The 21882-nt window shown below is 35.9% G+C and overlaps 2 protein-coding genes and 1 pseudogene across 2 annotated transcripts; 1 reads left to right on the top strand and 2 right to left on the bottom strand.

Annotated features, from left to right (window-relative positions):
• Window positions 1-2101: 2101 nt before the first annotated feature.
• LOC125207320 (uncharacterized) lies at window positions 2102-4188 on the bottom strand. Its single transcript, XM_048106610.2, has 2 exons — window positions 3632-4188; window positions 2102-3452 (listed from the first exon to the last, which is right to left on the bottom strand). Exon 2 carries the CDS (start codon window positions 3252-3254, stop codon window positions 2349-2351), a length of 906 nt encoding a protein of 301 aa, XP_047962567.1. The 5' UTR covers window positions 3255-3452; window positions 3632-4188; the 3' UTR covers window positions 2102-2348.
• Window positions 4189-4606: 418 nt separating this feature from the next.
• Window positions 4607-5357, top strand: LOC125206767 (UDP-glycosyltransferase 75C1 pseudogene; annotated as a pseudogene).
• Window positions 5358-14747: 9390 nt separating this feature from the next.
• On the bottom strand, window positions 14748-19751 carry LOC125205885 (alpha-xylosidase 1-like). The gene is made up of 3 exons (XM_048105059.2): window positions 19395-19751; window positions 18646-19328; window positions 14748-16910 (listed from the first exon to the last, which is right to left on the bottom strand). Exons 1-3 carry the CDS (start codon window positions 19616-19618, stop codon window positions 15040-15042), a joined length of 2778 nt encoding a protein of 925 aa, XP_047961016.2. The 5' UTR covers window positions 19619-19751; the 3' UTR covers window positions 14748-15039.
• Between the last annotated feature and the right edge of the window lie 2131 nt (window positions 19752-21882).

Below are 21882 nucleotides of genomic sequence, written 5' to 3'. Positions count from 1 at the left end.
GGGTAAATGGGACAGGCGTGTCCTACCATTTCGTTCACAGCGGCGGACGTATGATCAGACTTCCGAGGCGTCCGCCGTTGGAGATGTTCTTAATAACCAATTTACCATGTTTAATCTTCTAACAATTTTTCACAATCTTCTAAACTATCACAAGATTCACAACTTATTCTTTCCTATTGTTCGGTAATTTATTTAGGTAATGATCCGTGCTGTTTTCAGAAGAAGAAAAACGTGTCAATTCTTTATTCAATTAAACGTGGGAGAGGATAAGTGTTTATTCATAAATAGAACTATTTTAAAGGGTTTTTGTAAAGAACTTTTTGTGAATGCAATAGTTTCTTTTTTCCTATTTTGAAGATAATGCACTAGTATTTATCTTTTACTTTTTTCCTTATGTAGAAAATGTTTCTTTTATCTTAAATAATTATCTTAAACAATTTCAGCTTATACTTTAGTTTAAAGCTTTCTTTATTAATTTGTTGTCTTTTTAACATTTTAGGGAATACTTCCCTATTTTGGGTGAATCGCGTTTTAAATTCTCTCTCAAATCTTAAAAATCTTAATTGTGAATCAATAACTCTTAAATAAGTACTAGTACTATTGATGATTGCTAATTAGGTTAGATGCATCATACATTTAAATATGCACTAATTTATTCAACAAAACACCAATTTGCCTACAAAATAGGAAGAAGAAAAAGGAGGAATTAGTCGTTAATAATTGTACAAATTAAATACGTATAGTGAGGTGGTAACCTATGAGAATAAAGTCAGCAATTAAATCGACGATGGCGGAATTAAGTTTTACTTTTCTCTTGGTTGATATTTCTTTCAAATTTCAACCACCACTTTTGTGTATCTAGAAAAACATGTGTCGACCAACACATGTTCCAAACCCAACATTATCATTATTCTTAACTACCAATAACAACGCACGGAGCTCAACATTTATTTTTCATCTTACTTTAGGTGAAACCACAATTTCATCAAATATCACAACTTATACTGCGAGATATCAATCATAAATATATACAGCCATAAAATCGACCCAAAAAGTACTACTAGTTCTTATTCCGAAAAATAGACAAGTGCAAGAGTCATACAATTCAATTAGAATTCTTTTCAAACATACTTATAAATTTTACGTAGTCAAAATTCACTACACTTGCATTATATATTTAGTTATGATTTCTAATTGATCATTGTACAGTAAAATTTGTTGATCTAGGAGGTTTGCCTTGGTTTATAAGACAATAAAAAAAAGGTTATAGATAATCCAAAATTAGTTTGTCAAAAATCTAAGAACAGTTGGTGATGAAACAGTAGGGAACATTTCCCAGATATTTCCATAATGTCGGCATACTAAAATAATTAAATTGAACAAAAAAATCTTGAATTTGCTGTCATGTGTGAAGAAAATTAGAGTGATACTCGTTTTCTTCGTTGCACAATCCGCATTACATTGACCAATTTTAACTTTAATGAACAATAGAAATAACTTTTGTAAGTTATATCAAATTAAAGCCGGTCTCACCGTCTCAGCATATAAAGACTATATCAAAGAACAATCATGAAAAATTAACCAAGTCCTAAAGCATAATTAGAAGACATATCTCCAACAACTCCTACTAAATTAAAAATGGAAGGATGGAATTAAAAGCACAAAAATCATTTGAAAATCTTTTTTGTTTATATATCGTTTTAGTTCAGGGCTATGAACTAAATCTAAAAATGACCTCCTTCTGAACTAAATTGGTCTTAAAATAATATTATACTCGTAGATTATGATTTACTAGTTATTTCTTGATCACAACTTAGGCCAATGTAACAATTTCAAACAGTAAATAGGGATCGATAATAGTAAAAATATTTCTAATACTAGTATATGTTCTCGTAATCGAAACAGAGTGAAACAGATGAATTAATGTCAAATTAAAAAGCAAAACTTAAATGCAGTTGGAATAAAAAAAAAAGTCAACAAAGTGTGTAGCAGCCTAAACAGTGAAGCCACCACAACTCAATCAACTAGCACAGCTTTTTCATAATTGCAACACCACCTAAATTCAGTCCCATCAAAATCAAAATCAAATCAACGCTGCAACTCATAACAACATATCAAGTTTCATTACACCTCAAATTTAGATCAAAAAGCGAGACATAGTAGTAGAAATTCAACACACACAACTCAATCTCAATGCCTTTGGACGGCTACAACAAAACCCAAAGGGCTCAACTTCAACCTCACAAAATCCTCAAAAAAAAAACTCATTTTCAGAATAAACTTAAACGCCTCTGCTATAATATTAATATAACTAACAACAATAATAATACTATTACTAGCTGCAAAACTTATGGGCATGCTATATTGAGGGGCGCCGCTGCTCCGCCCATCACCGGAACTGCTGCCTCGTCCATCCACGACACCGCCTCCACACAGTTAAAGTCGAAGCTGAAATCCGGCAACGCCCCAGCCCGATCTCCAGCACCAAATCCGCATATCGGGAGATCATTCAGACCAAACACAATATCATCCAACGGGTCGTCCGCCATCATAAGCGAGTCAAGCTCGAATTCGAGCTCAATCTCCTCCCCAATCTTCGCCAACGCGGCCAGCTCGTCGTCCATCACCTCATCGAGGGCATCCTCAAACTTGCCCGCCTCCGTTGCCAAGTCTGAGCTAGAGGAGTTTTGCGACGCGTGTGAGGTCAGCGAGACGATGCTCCCACTGGAATCCTCGGAGGCGGAGACAGCATCAGTCAGCTGCTGATCAGTAGCAACAACCATAGTGAAAACAGTCTTGCCATCGGCATTACCGGTCAGCGCATCGAATTCCAACCGCTTGCGCTCGTACGCATCGGACGCCTCCTCCGCGGTGTTGTAGGTGCCAAGCCACACCCTCTTCTGCTTCACCGGATCGCGGATCTCGGCCGCCCATTTCCCCCATTTGCGCTGGCGCACGCCTCTGTATTTCCCCAGAGTAGAGCTCAACTTCCTCTCGCTGCTGCTACTCTCCTGAATCGAAGAGCTCTCCAAATCAGGGGTTTTCGAAGCAGAGCCGTCTACGGGGAAGCAGACTTCCCGGACAATGCGCTTGACCCGCTTCACCACCGCCTCGTCGTCGGAGGAATCGGTGGCGTAAGGGTCGTTGCAGACGATTCGAACCCGGCGCATAGGTTTGAAGGGAGGAGGCTTGACTCTCGGCTTTCTAGTTAGGTTTTCACGGTTTGAAGAAATTGATTTTCGCGGCTCTGCCATTTTTTCTCTGATAAACACCTACCAAAACCTTGCCCCCCTCAAAATTAAAAACTCAAAAACAGAAAATCGGTTAACAAAACTTTTTAAAAGGGGGTTAATTAAAGAGATTGTTAAGTGATGAGAGGCCCTCGCAAGAACAAGAAGAGATTGAACCGGTTTATGTGATAACCCCCAAAACACTCAACTCCAGAACTAGTCCTGCAAATGAAAATTACCCATACAAACCTTAAATTATTTATCAATTTGATGTTACCATACAAAATTAATTGAACAAACATGCATCAAATGAACAGATCTGGCTCATAAAAGCCAGCAATTGAACAAGAGAGAGAAAGGGGGAAAACCCCTAGGGTTTAAAGAGGGAGAGAAGAAAATACCTTTTGGGCCTCAAACGCATCGAAACGGTTGGGGCAAGAGAGAGAGCGCTCTGCTGAGGTGAACAGCAGAGGGATTCGCGCATGCAGCGAGCAGAGAAGAGCGAAGAAGAAGAGGAGAAACAGAGGTTCGAGGATGGAGACCCAAACACAGCAACCAAATCAAAACTTGCCGACATAAAATCTCCTGGTCCAGACCTTGACGATAAACCCTCTTCCTCTTCTTCTTCTTCTTCTTCCTCGAAGGGGAAAGAGAGAAAATTGGATCAGATGCACTTTATAGAGAGAAAAGGATACATATATGTATCTATTCTTCCAAGGAAAAGGAAGAAGACGTTTTTGAAGAGTGAAAGGAAAGTGGATGAGAAATTAATGGCTGTGAATTTGACCCAAGTGATGGAAGATGACAAAGGATTGGATTATGGTAGTATCGAAGAAGAAATTTGCTGGAAAGTACAGTGAGTGAGACCCCTTCTACAGCTATCCCCAGAAATTGAAAATGGAAATGGAAATGGAAATTGAAATGGAGACTAATCTCTAAAACCTCATTTGGTGGTTGGTTGTGCGTCTAAATTTGGACTCTATTATCACTCTTTCTTTTTCTTCTTTAAATTTTTTGGTTGGTTTCGAAAAACGGTGTTTACAAATTACGTATCATTCGACGACGATGACTGGGTGATTAAATTTAAATGCGTTTGTTTTATTGAAATTAATTAGTACAGTATGTATTTTTAAGAGAAAATTTTTGGCAATATATTCAGGTGAATGCAATTGAAAGTAGACTAAAGTCTCTTTTTGGTCCATAACATATGATGATTTTTCTATTTTAGTCCATAACATTATCTTTTGAATTATTTAGTTCATCACAAATAAAAATGGGTCACATTTAGTCCGAATGTGACGGAACTGTTAAAATTTAACAGTCAACGATTTTTAAATCGATTTTGACCGGATTAAGTTAATAATTATATTTAATTAATGTCTAATATATATTATCTAATAAACTTGGGGATCTACGTCACCTTTGCCGGCAGCATCTCCGTGTGCCGGTGCTTGGCAGACACCAAGGGCCTAACCTTCCTTGGCTTCGACGACGGATACGACGATGGTTTCAAGCTCAGCTACGACACCAAAAAAATTCATGACTAGTATACGAAGCAACGGCTCCAAGGCCTTGAGAGAAGCCATCGCCGCCGCAGCGGAGGAGGCCCGCCCCGTCACATGCCTAGTCTACACGGTCATCCTCCCCTGGGCGACCGAGGTGGCGCGTGAGCTCCACATCCCCAGCGCGCAACTCTGGATCCACCCCGCAACCGTCTTCACCATATACTACCACTATTTCAAAGGATTTTCCGACGAAATCACCGAGAAATCGGATAATCCAGGCTGGAAAATCCAAATCCCCGGAGCTCCGCCGCTCTCCAAAACCGACCTTCCCTCCGTCCTCCTCCCTTCGTCCTCGGAAACGCATAATTTTGCGTTTGCGGCGTTTAAGGAGCAGTTCGACTTGCTCGACGCCCAGCCGGGCAAGCCCAAGGTGCTCGTGAACACCTTCGACTCGCTCGAGGCGGAAGCGCTCGCCGTGTTCGGCCGTTACGAGCTGATCGCAATTGGACCGTTGATTCCCTCCGCCTTCATCGGCGGAGAGGCTCCGTCGGAGGAAAAGTCGTTCGGCGCCGACCTCTTTGAGAAATCCGAAACCGCAGTCATATTTCTAATATCTAATTAACCCTAACCTAATTATATATTAGACATTAATTAAATATAATTATTATCTTAATCCGGTCAAAATCGATTTAAAAAACGTTGACTGTTAAATTTAAACAGTTCCGTTAGATTTGGACTAAATGTGACCTATTTTTAGTTGTGATGGACCAAATAATTCAAAAGATAATGTTCTGGACCAAAATAAAAAAATCGTCATATGTTATGGACCAAAAAGGAACTTTAGTCTTGAAAGTAATATTAACCCTGCTTTCTTGAATTAGTAGATTCGACCCCATACGAGTAAAACTTTTTCTAAAATAATCATTTTTAAAAGTAAAAATATGAAATATTGGACATAAATTGTTTTTTAATATAATTGTGCATATAAATTGGTGTATTCGGTTATGTCAAACATTAAATAGAACTGCTACCTTTTCCCTAAATTAATGATAGAAATACAGAATTCAAATACTCCCATATTTTATTAAATTCTTGTGCTTTTACTTTGTCAAATTAAATTCTTAGATTTGTAAAGTTCTGACTTTTTATAAATGCAATTGTTTCAATATACAATATTAAATCCATGAAATTCAAAGGATTATTTCGGGTCTCAATTTTGAAATTTGAATACTAAAATAAAAAGGAAATTAAAGGAACCTCATAAAAGGGTTCACGATTTTTATAATAATATCATTTCAATTAAATCTCAATGGTGAGGAATTGATATGTTATTCCGTAACTAGTATCACGCTTGTGCTATACACAGATTAATACGTACATTTTAAAAATATTTATTTTCAATTATAAATTAATTAAATAAAATTAGAATCAACATTAACAATGAACAATATGAGTAACAATTTTAGTTATATGAGAATCAAAAATCTATACAAATCAACATTGAAGCATACTAAATTTATAACAAATCGCATAATATAATGTTTAAACATTAAATCATGGAGTGGAAAGATAAATCTTTCACAATAAAGAATTAAACACAATGGATAATTACTCATCATTTTTAAAACTTCTTTATAAACTACATTAACTTTAAAATTAAAATCAATCTCATCATTATAAACTAAAACCTTCAATTCTTCATGATTCGTCACTCTTCAACAGAACTCATAGGTAAAATAACTCATTTGTCATCTTTAAAGCCGTCCACCTCACCTAAAACTACAATAAAATACGGAACAAAATCAATTTGCAATGCACAAAATCAATAATGAATATGTATTAAAACAATCATTGGTAGAGCAAAGCATAAGATGAGACTCGTGAATATACACAATCGAACAATTCACACCACATGCATTAGATGAAAGGACAAAAAAAAATTTATTTTTAGAATTCTAACCTAGCCATTGTCGTTGCAGACTCCCTTCACCTCACGTAATTCGTTTCTCCTTACTTCTTCTTCCCTTATTAATCTTTGTTGAAGAGATTAAGGTTGAAACGCATATTTTTTTAATGATGAAAATCACCGGTTAATGTGAAGAATCGGCATATGCCCATATAATATGAAGCTTCTTCCAATAGTAAGAATAAAAACAACAATTTTCCATTCTGCATAAAAATATATCTGAGTGTATGACTAAATTTGTTGCTACCAAATACTCCATATCACGTATTTATAGCCCATATAATAATATGAGAGAGTCCTATTTTAAAACTGTATACTCCATTTAATCACAACCTCTCACTCACTCCACTATATCACATGTTTTGACTTTTAAATTATATATATTTAATTTAATATAAAATTTTAAATTAAATAACAATCTTATAAATTTTCTTATAAAATAATTACAATTAAATTATAATTAATTTACCTAAATATCCTCAACATTCTACTTATTTCTCTAAATACCTCCCAAACTCTCCTTTTAAGTATCGTATAAATGTATAAATTTCACAACATCAATTTGAGTGACCAATAACGCAAATCTCAAGAAAGAAAAAATCAATTTAAAAGTAAAACAAACAAAGGTAAGCCTCCTCCACATTTCTGTACATCTGTCGTGCTGTCTTTTATTTTAGCCTTATCCGTTTTATTACCCCTCACTCACTGATCGGACGGTCACTTTTTGTTGCTGTGGTCAAAACGGCAGTGAAAAGGCGGAATGTAATGGCGTGGTATTTTTAGCGTATATACAGATTTTGCCTGGTATATTTGGGTATGCGCATTTAATGCATGATGACCCACTGATGACCATGCCATAGCTCATGCATATCATCCATGCCCATCGCCGGCTGCTCCCTTATGCTACACTATCACCGCATCCATCCGTATTAATTTTAAATTCATAAACTCTTCAAAAATCATCTAAAATGTCAAGATTTATTGCATAATATCCGTGGATTTGGATTTGCACAATATGTTTGGATTTAGATTTTGTAAGATGTCAAACACGTTTAATTCCACTTTCTCTCTTCTGAAAATCACCACTAGCTCGAGAAGAGAAAACATGATTTATGGATCTATCATGACATAATTTTGTTGAATCGAAAATATAATGATATAATAATTGATTCTAAAATTGGGATCGTTTATTAGGTTACACCGGCTTTGAAAATGATAATAAAACAAATTTTTAGAGGAGATTAAATATTTTCCGTTTTTGTTCAAAAGGAGTATGGCGTTGTCATGTTTAAAAGCGTTCACGTTACAAGTTTGAGTGGCATAATAAATTGATCAATATTAGTACTACAACCACGTACTAATAGTGTGACACAAATTCTGATAAAATACGATTAGTGCATTCCTACGTAATTTATGACAATGAGATAGTATAAGAAAGCAAATGGGCTATGAATATGATAAGTTCATTATTGCCGATAGTAAGCACAGATGGTCTATAGTCTATTTACTGATGCGGTTAATTATCTCAAATGTGCATTGTCTATCTCAAATTTAACCTTCCTAAAACACCCAGAAATTTAATCAACCAAGGAATATAAAAAATTCGATCCTCCATTGTCTAGAAAATCGCCCTTTTTAACATAAATGATGTCGAATATTGCCATAAAGTTTTGAATAATACTCCAAGATTTTACCCAATATTATGCTCAAAATATGAGTCTGAAATTGCTCCAATATTTTACACAAATTACGAATAGCACACCAACAATTAGATCCTATTAACCATACGTTTTCTTACAAAAACCAACAAATCGTTCTGTAAGTCATGCAATTATTTCCCCAACTACTATGTTTTTCTTTTTAGTTGAAAATGAATCATGAGAACCTTGCAGTCAATGTGAATTCTAAATAAAAAATAGGGTACAAAACCGAGATGAGTCAAAGCTCATGAATTATATGCCCATTAACTCTTTCTTTTGACATGATTAAATAAGTTAATTTAATTTAATATAATACTTTAAATTCACAACATATAGTTACGGCGATGTGCGATGCCTCGTAATTCACCTATTGGGTGGAATTTGGGACTGTGTGGGTTGTGCCACTGACTGTGAAAACGAGTCTTCATCTTATTTCTGTATTTTGGCCAAATAAATCTTGAGAAAATATAAATGACACTTGCATGGAGGATAAGAACACAAAAAATGCTTCAACTTACCCACTTGTTTGTTTATACTCTATGCCAAAAAAAACTTGGTACCACTTCTTTTCATTTTATCATTGTTGGCTTGAGGAATTGAATCGATACTTTCTAGAAAGGAGTCGTTTAATTTATGTTCTTAAACTTTTTTAACTGTGCTCACTGGTGAATGGAAAAAAAAATTACATAATTTTTATGTTCAAGTGAACCGTAAATGAAATACAATGATGAATGTTTAAGTGCATAATTGCATAATTTTTATGTTTAAGTGAATCGTGAATGAAAAAAAAAATTCAATGATGAAATACAAATATAATTACAATGTCAAATCAACGAGACAAAGACAATCATTGTGCATTTTTAGAAAAAACTACAAGGATCAAGTAAAATTTCAAACACTAGAACAAAAACATGAAATATGAAATATGAAATATGAAATATGAAATATGAAATATGAAATATGAAATATGAAATGTACCTAACTTTGACATGCAGATCGTAATCCTTGCAATACAGGAGTATTTTTTATTTAACAAAATAATCCTTAAAAATGAAAAATTAAAAAACAAGGCTTATCTTATTAGAAATTTAAACTTCCTGAGGATATAATTGCACTTGATCATGAACGTGCCAGAATTCAGAATTGCCATTTTCCCTTTTTTTTTAATTCTCGAATGCAAAATAGTTAGGCGCATTATTTTTGGTAACTAAATGATTTACTCCCTCCGTCCCACTTTAGCAGTCTCATTGACTTTTCTGTACTCATTTTGTAAAAATGATAATAAATAATTAAAGTGGAGAAATAATAAAGTAAAAAAGAGAATAATATAGAGAAGAGTCTTATCTACATTATTCTCTTTTTTACTTTATTATTTCTCCACTTTAACTATTTATTAGCATTTTTACAAAACGAGTGCAGAAAAGTCAATGGGACTGCTAAAGCGGGACGGAGGGAGTAACTTTTAAGGCAATCGACTCTATCTCTTATAGCATCTCCAATGCAAATAGGTCAGCCATAGCCAAGCCACTCTCTTTCCCTACCACGTCAGCAGCACTAAAAATCCACCTGCCACATCAGATTTAGGCCAGCCGCAATAAAAATAATTCAAAATATACTACATTTACGGAATTAAAATTACGATTAAATTACCGAATTAAATTTACGAGATATATACGAGAAAATTCATTAATTTTTATTTAAATAAAAAAAAGTACATTAACTAAAAAAAATAAAAATTACATAATAAAAAAAAATTCGGACTTCCACACACGAGCCACCGCCCCACTCTACTCCTCACTAATTTATTAAAAAAATACATTAAAAAATGTTAGTATGCCTTGAATCTGTTATAGTTTGCTGGTGGTCAAGGGGGGCGACGCCCCCTTGCCATGGGGGTCCGGGGGCGCGGAGAGCCCCCCGGCCCGGCGGTATGACATGTTTCTATTTTAGGTCTTAATTTTGTATTGGGCTAGTTGTTGTTGTCCATCGCTAGATGTTGCTCTTGTACAGAAATTTAGAGATAAAGAAAATCGCGTTTATATAGTTTTTCAAAAAATAAAAAAAAGAATTAAATTTTTTTAAAAAAAATAGCGCTGGCCGATCGGCACGCCACAATGGCGGCACCAGCGCCACGCCATCGGCTAGCCCACGCCGAAATTTCGGCCGATTTCCCGCTGGCCTACTCCAATGGTTCGGCTAGCGACGCGAATCGCCTAGCCGGTTGGCTAGCCGGCATTGGAGATGCTCTAACGTAGGATTTTCTCTCTTTTCTAAGAGAATAATACTATTAACAGGGGATCGACTTATGAATTCTACTTCATAACAAATAATGAAATACGTTAGTTTATTGCCTGTTCAGATACTAGAGTTTCAATGTCACTCCTTTCCAAATAGGAATTTGATCATCTAATTTCTTATCTTATTGGGTATTGCTGAAAGTACACAACGAAACCGCGACCAAAACTAGTTAGATTTGTTACATGATACACGAAATTATGAATTGTAGATTCGCAATTTCAATTAGAATATAGCAGAACAAATGTTAGAATCTGATAAATATGACAAACTATAGCAACTCAATAGTATAATTTGTTGTACTAACATTTTTTCATGTATTTCGACAATATAACCAATTATACTAAATCAAATGGATTTCGAGCGAATTCCAAATGATTAATTTTCAAATCTAGTATAAGCTAGTGCGAACCTAATTTATAATCTTCTTCCTTATGATATTTTATATGCAATATTGTACCCCTTGGATTTTAGATACCTCCTATATTTACCTTCTCGTCGTTAGTTCATGGCTTGCCATGCTTTTGATTACTGTTTTTCTCTTTCCAACTCTGTCTTTGCACTTATTATGCTGCTAGCTTTGTTAAATTTTTAGCTTCGTTAAGTTTTTAGCTTCTGATTTTTCAGTCTATTTACTTTTGATGATGTTGTACTCTACTTTGTCACTTCTGGGTAATTTGAGATTTTTTATTTATCGTGAAAGATGCAAAATGGAATTAGTTTAATAGATTTATGTGATTAGTGATTAAGGAGGAATTAAATGAAAATAGTCCTTACCAGTACCTTTTTTAAAATCTAATAAAAATATTTTATATGTTTATGTAGGGCGTGATCTCTTAAGAACCCTCTTAAAGAAAAGAATATAGAATCAATCAATTTTTGGACTAGAAATAGATATTCTAGATCTAGATCCATTTGTTAGTTATAAGTATATATCAATTCCATGATAAAAATTTTAAAAAAACATAGGTGACGGGTCCTATTCTAATGCTTTTAGCACCCAAATCCAAAATCAAGACTAAATCTCTACTCTTAGATTTTAAAATGAGTAGATGAGATTAAAGCTCACAAAATCTCAATAAATAGTAGACAAAATATCAACAAAAGGGTAATATTGTTATTATGTTATCATATGATAATTTTCGTAAGTGTTTTTTTATATCAACATTGTGTATTACAAATATCAACAATATGACATTGGAATATCAACACATTTTTATTGAGATTGGACATGCATAATATTGAGATTTTGCCTACAATATATTGAGATTTTTTATTGCATTTGTTGAAAATAGCTGCTTATCAACATGTACGAAAATTGAAATATAATTTATCAAATTTCATCACCCGAACATCGTCGGAACATATGCAATTGAGATCTCGTTGAATCCTTATTAAATTATCTTTAATTTGATATATTTTTTGCGAAAAAATAATTTAAATTGAGAGAGTTACGTAAATTTAAAGATTTGATATGATTTTGAGGAGAGAGAATGTAGTTAGTTATAATTACTACATATAGAATTTGACATTAATACCCTTTTAATTTAATTAATAATTATTTAAATTTAAAATATATTACACTTGGCATCATATTAACCACAAGATCTTCTAATCTAATAGTTGAAAATTGGTCTCAATTTGAAATTAGTAATTAGTTAGCAATTGATTACATCCCATATAAGTGATAATTAAGATAACCACTTTTTTTATAGTTTTTGAATTTATCATATCACTCTCTTTTAAAATTATTTTTTTTAACTATTTATATCAAACTAAATTAAAGCTAATTTTATGAAAATCTAACAACATCCTAATTATATGATCATATTAAGAAATTCGCTGCGTGGAAATATATTTTTAGTTGCTAATTAATAAGGTCATAGTATTGAATTTAAGGAGTAGAAAGGCAAGTAGTGAAAATTAGTAATAGTCACATACTGACAGACACACGCTGCGAGTTGAAGGGCGGTGGCAAGTGTAGGAGAAGGGGGAGTGGCAGGAAAAAAGAGAGTGAATTGTGGGCCCGGATTTGGCTTGTTTGGTGTTCCCGCCAATGCGGCGAAGGGCCCCACCACGCCCCCTCTTTTCCCGCCAAAATCTTAGGTGGTACCCAAAGTATCCATGCCACGTGTCTTAGCTACTTGACACTTGTCGCCTAGTGATGCGTCATGAGTTAGCAGGTGTATTTTTATTTTATACTCCCTCCGTCCTATATAATTTTACACAATTTGACTTAGCACGAATTTTAATAAAAATGTAATAGAAAGTGAGTTGAAAAAGTTGATGTGATGTATGTCGTACTTTTAAAGTATTGGTTTTATAATAAAATGTGAATAGGAATGAGTTAGTAGAATATAAAGTCCACTACCAAAAATGGTAAAAGTGAAATAGGTAAAATTATGTGGGACGGACTAAAATAGAAAATTGGGTAAAATTATGTGGGACGGACTAAAATAGAAAATTGGGTAAAATTATGTGGGACGAAGGGAGTATGAGTTATTTTTTCTATCACTTTATACTACCTCCGTCTCCTAAATTTTGATACACTTTGACTCGGCACGAGTTTTAAAAAGTATAATGAAAAGTGAGTTGAAAAAATTGATGGGATGTAGGTCTTACTTTTAAAGTATTAGTTTTATAATAAAATGTGAGTAGGAATGAGTTAGTGGAATATGTGGTCCACTACCAAAAATGGTAAAAGTGAAGTGTGTCAAATTTTCAGAGACGGACCAAAATGGTAAATGTGTCAAAACTTGGGGGACGGAGGTATTAAGAGCATCCACTGTAGGGGCGACGCCCCAGAATCGCCTTAGCCGCGACAAACTATAGTGGAGGAAGCTTCCAGCGCAGCGTGGACATCTGGGATGGGGCGGAAGACCCTCCGCCACTTACTCGCCGAGGACGCGCCGAGAGTCGGCTAGCCACGGCGGTGCTTGCGGCGGTCTATTGTGCGGTGGGTGAGCCGCGGCAGCATCGGTTTTGAATTTTGATATTTTTTTTTTCGTTTTCTAAAGGAAGAGAGAAAGAGGAGAAGAATGAGGGAGAAGATGAAAAATAGGCTTTTGAATGGATTAATTTTGGGCTTTTTTAAATGAGGAAGAATATAGGTTAATTTTGTGCTTTTTTTTTTAAATGGGTTTTGATTATTTTGAGCAAATGAGTCCAATCAAAATGATTTTGTTTTTGGCTATTAGTTTTTATTTTTTTATTAAATTATATATTTTTTCTAATTATTTTTTTCCCAATAATTTTAATATTCGTTGAAAAAATAAGTAAAAACTAAAATAATGTTAAATGTGGCCAATAAAAGGGTCCATTATTGTTGAGAAAACTTTTTTTGTGGCTATGGACAATCAGAAGTGGCTGAAGATATAAAAAAAAGTGATTTATCTGGGAAGTATCCTCCCTACCGTGGATGCTCTAATAAAATAGCAAAATCACCCCATCTTTCAACCAATGAGTGAAAACAATTTTAGATCCCTAAATAATTGAGATTTATTTTTTCGATAGTTTTATTTGCATCATTAGTCCATAAACATATGGTGTAATTATAATCATATTAAAGGAATTTTTACAATTTTCAAATATTTTTACACTTAACTATATTATTTTTTAAATTGAGGAACAACATTATCTATTGAGTATAAAAATCTAGCGTTTGTGGATTCAATGCGAAACTTATTAGTATACTCTTCTACTCAATAAAAATAAAAATAAAAAAAATTCTATTTTAACTCGTCCCATAAATATAAATCATTTTTTATTTTTAGCAAGTCTTTTTTCTCTAATTTCATTTCTCTCCTAAAAATAGAAAATTTTAAAATATTATAATTTTAATATAAAATTAATAAAAAAAAAAGTATGTTAGTAAAAAATAGATTCTACCTAATTAAAGAAAAAAAATTTCATGCTGACTTAAATACTTAGAAAAGAAATTAAACCCTAAACCCTAAAGCCTAAAAAGAAATTGATAAATGCACAGGCAGCCAATCGCATAAAGCGAGCACTAGGATTGCAATAGAAGAGCTAAATGCACAGGCAGCCAATGTACTTAGTAATTGATATATTTCCATATTTCAAGTACTTATTCATCCATAACAAACATTCGCTAAACAATAGTACTAAGTACATTGTAGGCAACTCCCATTTAATTCAAGAGAATAAAATGAAGTGTTGAAGCGATTAAATGGAGTGGGATGTAAAATGTTCCATCATCATCTCCTCCCCATTCACAACCTCTATTCACCACTCAATATCAAGATAACAAATAGGATATTAATTAATTAATTGCATAATTATCCAGCAAATACTCCTATGAAGTACGAAGAATGAAAATATGTTCAGCCTTTGATTCCCATCTTCCACGTCATAGCAAATTTCTTCCCCACAGGCAACTCCAGCCCTCCGATCTCCACCATCACATGCTTCCTCTTCCCCTCCTCCGCCTCCATCTCATGCTCCGACGTGCTCACCTCCACCGCAGAAGCATCTTCCACCGCATTCCCATCAACCTCAACATCCACCGTGCTAGCAACACTACCCTCCAACCCTAGCACAGCCACCTTCCCCACAATCCAGCCCTTCTCCAAAGCAAACTCACCTTCTTCAACATTCGACCACACCTTCACCGCGCCATCACTAATCTTCGCATATAGCTCCACGTAGGTTGATGACCCTGCTGCCACCTTCATCTCCGGCAGCTCATCATCGTCGAGGAAGAGACTCCCCTCGCACTTCCCTTCCTTGGCTCCGAGCGGGAAGGCTACAACAAGCGTGAAAGGCGTGTTTCTCGCTTCTTTAGATATCAACCCTCCTTGTTGCATTGGGATTATGGCGTTTTCATACACATGCACGTTGATCGTGTGCAGTGGCGCGTGCAGCAAGACATGGCTCGATTCTTTCGACACGATCACCTTTGCAAGATCAAACATGTTGTACCAGCTTCCGGGAGGGAACACGGCCTCCACGGTTGTCTTGTTTGGCTCAAGAACCGGGGACACCATCACATTGCTACCAAGCAGGAATTGAGTGCTTAAATCATATAGTTTGACCTCGTTCGGGAAGCTGAAGAACAAGGGACGGGCGATGGGAGCGCCCGTTGTGTGAGCCTCGTAGCTGAGCGTGTACAGATAAGGCAGAAGCTTGTATCTCATGCCTAGAGCATTTCTTGCAGACTCTGCAACTGACTCCCACTGGTAAAGCTCTTGTCTTGGCGAGTAGAAGTTTGCATGATCTCTTGAGAAGGGGTAGAAAGCCCCGAGCTCGATCCAACGATTGCAGAGCTCCTCTGTTGGAGGAGGGTAGAATCCACAGATGTCCGATCCTACCATTGGAACTCCAAATATGCCGAAGTTGAGCATTGTGGAGATTGAGTACTTCAAATCCTCCCATGTAGCCTTGTTGTCCCCTGTCCAATGTGCCGCGTAATGCCCTGATCCAACAAAGGTGGAACGGGTTAGGATGAACGGGCGCTTCCCCTGTAGGCCCTGCAGCGCCTTGTGGGTGGCGATCGCCTGTGAGAAGCCATACAAACTGTGAGCATCATACTCCAACACGCCATTGTAGTGATAAGCACTCGTTGCTATGGTCTTGTAGCCTATCGGTGCTTGTATGCCCGATGCGTTGATCTTGTAGGGCGGATCGTCCCACCTCGTTTTGGTGATGTTCTTGCAATCAAGGCAGCACTCCCACCCCGGTCCAGTCCCATTTGGGCATATCCTGTCTTTCGGGATCGTGCATAGGCCGTTGCAGAAGTTGGAGACCTCATTCATGTCGATCCAGAGGCCATCAACAGGAACAAGCTCGTGGAAACGGCGGATTTCATCGCCCCACCATTCGACTGTTTTTGGGTTGAGGAAGTCAGGGAAGTTGACAGCTCCTGGCCAGACCTGGGCGAGGAAGGGCTGGCCGTGGTACTTGATGAAGACGTCGTTGGCAAGTCCACGTTGGTAGACACCGTAGGTGTTGTTGACGCCGATCCCAGGGTCTATTATGACAATGTACTTCATGCCTTGGGCATGGATCTTCTCTAAGAATGCTAGCAGCTTGGGGCGAGGGTAGTTGTGAGGGTTGAGAGTGAAGTCCTTGTGTCCGTCCATGTGATCGTCGTCGTTCCATATCACGTCGAGTGGGATCTTCGCCTTCTTGTAGCTGTCGACAACATCTTCTACAACTGATAAGTTGTGGTATCCCCATCTGCATTGATGGAACCCTGCCCAAAAATAGTTAGGATATTCATCCTTTTTAGTTACATGGACGTTCATATATAGTACTATTATGCACAAGATCGGACAATAATGGAATAGTTTGTATGTCTTCTATCAAGAATTAATAATGAGAAAGAACAAAAGGAATATTACTAACAATAAGGTTGTAATTAGCCAACAATCATAGCATAGTTGGAGAGCAAAGATAAACGAGCCAAATTGTTCTACCCGGCCCAGCCCATTCCCATAGGGCTTAAGTTTTCGTTCAGGGTCAATCAAGCCAGCCCATTGAGTGGGGCAGGAATCAGCAGCTTTAGAGAAAGCCCATGTAATGGTCCCCTTGGAAAATAGGATGTGAAGATAAGGTTATTGTCAACATTTGCCTACCTTTTGTTTGGTGAGATTCCTGTGTGTAGTGGTGATATTATTAATGTAAGAAATAGAGAAATGGAGTACTTAATAGGATAGTTGAATATATATCAATTTAGAAAATGGGAGGTGTTGAGCATCTTTATTGGTGTTGAATGATGGAAAGTAGAAAAACAATATGAAATGCATGCGTTTATGTGGGCCAATAATTTTTCGGAGGGTCATGGTCATAGTCATGGACAAAAGATCTTTGCTGAGAAAGTATATATTGGAATAGTACAGTAAATGATTCTCTCACATGGGTAACTGTTTTAGTTCGAAACTCTCAACTTTGGAATGCTAACTTGTCTGGAAAAAAATTACTACTAGCAATTTCAAGAAATTTCTATCTACCTAAGAAAACGATGCCGTGAAGTGTGAAACTATGGGAAAAAAAACGAAAATTACATAAAACAGATTGGAGAAATATGCAGCATATAGCAACAGAGGGAAAAACAAGCATGAAGACAAATGAGCCTAAATAAAGATGATGGATGTAATATGCGACGTGGGCAAGGTGTCGTGACATGTTGAATGAAAGAAATAGTTCCACGTACATAGAAAGTTAGAATTGCTAAATACTCCTGTCTCCTTTTAATGATTTATGTATAGCCAAGATTATTCAATAAAGTGCTTCTGCACTATTATAAAATATTTCGCCTAATCATAAGCACATAGTACTTGTTTATGACTATTCAATCTTGAAACCATCAAGTTCTAATTTTACTTTCCACAAGGAACTTTTGAGACAGAGTAATTTGCAAATATACTACTTACACAAAGATCTAGTACTTTTTTATTTTTTAATAAAAAGGTAAATCTTCCAATCAATCTCATCCTCATTAACATAGGTCACAGACAAAATGTGGTCCTAACTGCAACTAGTCATGTTCAACTAAGGAATTTAATGTTCATCTAAATACGGTGTTCATGCCAAGGTCCTAGTATGGGCATGAGAGAGAGAGAGAGAGAGAGAGAGAGAGAGAGAGAGAGAGAGAGAGCTTAATCATAAATTTCTAGTGATAACATAATCTAGAGTAGGTGAAGCATATCCATTTCTTAATATGAAACAAAGCAAAAGAAATCCCATACTCAAAGCTCTAAATAATTCAATCTAATCATTAAATCAGCAATCCTAGCTCATTAAACCTTATAAACATTCATTCTACACTATTTAGTCATATTATTATTATCTACTAACACATTATGCATTACTCAATTAAATACGCCATAAATGCACAGCAATCAAAAACTGGTAATTTCGGAATAACCCAACAAGACAAACAGGATTGAAAACAGAGACACAAACAGGGAAAATAAAAAAAAACTAACCAAAAGCCCAGTAAGGCATCGGCGCCGGTCGGCCAACAAACGCCGTGTATTGATCGACGACAGCGAGCGGCGTGGGACCGGAGAAGAAGTAAAGGTCTAAAACACCCCCGATAACCTTATACGTGAGAGAATCGCCCCTGTAGAAAACATCCATGCCGTTACTGTTCAAGAGCAGAACCGCGTGAGCGCGCGCTTCTCCACCGGCATTCCTCAGGTCCATGTACACCGGGTGCGACCCGTACAAATCCGCATTCAGGTTAATCGCCGAAATATCGGTGGTGTAGAGAGTGTAGGGATCGTTGGGGTACAGCTTGATGCCGTGGGGCTGCGTGTTCTCCCCCAAACCATACAGCGACGCATTTTTAGGCAATTTTGTCGACATCTCCACATACTGCTCTTTGAACACCAAATCGCTGTACGGATCCGACGCCTCCGCGCGGCTGTTGAACAGAACCTCGCCGTTGGATTTCCGTTTCACCGTGAAACTGAAAGGATCCTTCGTGTACGCGAAGATAAGCTCCGTCCCCACGTATTCCGTCGCCGTTAGCGCGTCCTTCCTTGAAGAGGCGAGCGCCTGTTTCAGCTGCGGAGGCTTCTCCCGCGGAAGGAGATTGTACGGAACCTCCCATCTCTGCTTCTCCACGGCGGTGATGTGGACTCTCAGACGGCTGCCGGTTTCGTGCCTGCGGAAATTTGTTAATTAGGCCGCAATGCAGCCACTAATTTTGGGGGAAATTGTAGAGACTTACTTGACGGAGAGGTGGAGGTGGGGTATATCGGCGCCGTAGATGTTGTTCTTCTGCTTGAGTTGAAGTAAGCCGACGAGGCCACCATTGGAGGACTCCTGGATGGAGACTAAGCGGTAGCCATGGCCGATTTTTTTGGGAACAGTTTCAGCTCCGGCTGTAGCTAAAATGCAGAGCAATAGTAAAATAGTTGGAAGTGGAGAGGAAGAAGGGGAAGAGAGGGACATTTTTGTGGTGTGATTTTTGTAGAAACTGTGTTAGGGTTTATATAGAAGAAGAGTGGCACAGATGCATAGGTATGGATTAGTGAAGGGATGGTTTCTCCGTTTACATGTGAGTTGCGATTTTTTCTGGATTAATCATGATTGATTATTAATTTTGGATTAAGGAAGGCATGAAATCTTGTCTTTCTTAGCCAATCAACGCACTGACTGACTACTCACTGTGTGTGCTGTGTGTGTGTCCGTGTATGTATACGCCAAAATATATGCTGGGCACATCATTTTTTATTTTATTATTGGGGATGGTAAAAAATTTCATTGAAGACTTCTACTCCATCTCTCATACTCTCATTCATGAACGGATTATGTGACACTAAAGATGGTCTGAAAAATTGCAAGTGCACCGTTTTGAACTACCCAATGCCATATTAACAATGACCATACATGTTTAATTGATAGTACATTAATATCTATAGCAACTAATGTTATCTCATAATATCTATATTAATTCATTCTCAAAAAATCACCTTCGTGATATATTACACGAGTTTTATGGAGTACAAAACTAGTAAAATAAGATAAGAGATAAAATCATAGAAAGAAAAATTGGTTGAAATAATAAATGTGGAAATCATGACCCACTATATTAATTTTTTTTATCATAAATGTATAGGGACATATCAAAAGAGGAAAATGAAACCATTTTTATAAAAAATTTGGTCTAGTTAAAGTACTACCGTTATCTCACTTCACTATCGAAGGAAAAGTAGTAGTACAGTATTGTTAATTATGTACCTAAAAACTTTGAAGTTTCTCAATCTCAACAGAGAAAAAGTGAGAACATTGAAGCAGTAAAGTTTTGGATGATAATAGGAGACAAGACTATTAGCTACGTTGCATTAATAGCGCTATTTTTCAATACTCATGGTTGGTTTGATGTTAGTTTTAGACTTGTGGATGTGTATAATATATTTATACCGAAAAGTGTTCCATTTAATATGTACACATTCGATTTGTGGTACAAATCAAACCTTGGTAAATAAATGAAGTATTTCTATATAAATATAGTAAATCCCAATCTTTTCAAACGTGCAAAATTATATCCAGATTGAAAACATATTATCACTCCATCCATTATTATTTATTAATATTTTTAATCGTAGATGATACAAAATTTTAATACAAATTTAATAAAATAAGAAATAGATATTTAAAAAAATGATTTAATATAAAATTAATTTAAATTGGTAGATGATTAATTTTAAGTATTGGTTTTGATGCATAGCAGAATATTGAAGTTGAAATCACAAGCACAGGGCCAAATTCAATACCGCGAAATGCGGCCAAAAGGAAAGGGGAAAATTCACGGATCGACCTCTAATTGGTTCACAAATTTTATGCGATAAAATCAACATAGGTAAATGAGTAATATATAAAAAAATGTATTTTATTATAAGTATTATAGCATTAAACTATAAAAGTGGGTGGCAGTAAGGCCAATTAAAAATGACGCATTTAAGAATTATTGGTTTTGGATGAATGTATGCCCTGTTGTCTGCCTTACTGTATAGGTTCTACTTTAAATTTGAACCCTGTAATTCATTATAGTATTGTGTATTGATTATAATTTATGAGTTGTAGTACAACTTATTTTTCACCTGTCGACCATAATAGAGTTGAAAACATATTATTCAGTTATCCAATGTATCACACGGGTATATTGAGGCCGTTTCCCATTTTAATGTCGTGAAGTAGACGACAATAGCACATATTGCATGGAATCATGGAGATTAAATTAGTAAATTTTAAATATTCATAAATGCTCGATTTATTGATGACTAGTGACAACTATGCTATTAGTACTATAATAATAATTGTATTACATGTGTCGTATGTGAAATTTTTTCGCAACAGATTGCTGCAGATGCATCGCCTTCATTTTTTCCTATTTGATATCATTTTCAATGCCGCATAGTATTACGCAATTATTTCTACAAATGCTTAATAACAGAATCTCGATTTTATTAGGCTTTTCTCATTTAACTTAAAAAGGATTAATATATAGTGAGCTTGATTACTTTTCGGAAAACCGGATATATGTAATAATACGATTTATTTTTCTGAAGGAAGACAATTTTTATGCTATGTGAGTATTAATTAATAATACAATATGATTAGCAATATGACCATTGAATATGAATCATGATATGATTCTCTTTGAGGAACAAAAGAGGGCAATAATTTGGTTATCATGATCTCTCTTCCCCTTT

The sequence above is a fragment of the Salvia hispanica genome, chromosome 6 (genome assembly GCF_029641045.1).
Source record: "Salvia hispanica isolate PSC_SH4W2 chromosome 6, Shi_PSC_v1, whole genome shotgun sequence".
Lineage (NCBI taxonomy): Eukaryota > Viridiplantae > Streptophyta > Magnoliopsida > Lamiales > Lamiaceae > Salvia > Salvia hispanica.
Note: the sequence above shows the minus strand (reverse complement) of the source record. Positions and strands in the feature narration are given on the sequence as shown.

Bases quoted from the DNA above. Each gene is read 5' to 3' on its own strand.
- LOC125207320 (XM_048106610.2), bottom strand. From the start codon at position 3,254: ATGGCAGAGCCGCGAAAATCAATTTCTTCAAACCGTGAAAACCTAACT.
- LOC125205885 (XM_048105059.2), bottom strand. From the start codon at position 19,618: ATGTCCCTCTCTTCCCCTTCTTCCTCTCCACTTCCAACTATTTTACTA. The intron at 19,329-19,394 runs GTAAGTCTCTAC...AAATTTCCGCAG, and splicing joins CACCTCCACCTCTCCGTCAA to GCACGAAACCGGCAGCCGTC. The intron at 16,911-18,645 runs GTTAGTTTTTTT...ATTTTTGGGCAG, and splicing joins GATGCCTTACTGGGCTTTTG to GGTTCCATCAATGCAGATGG.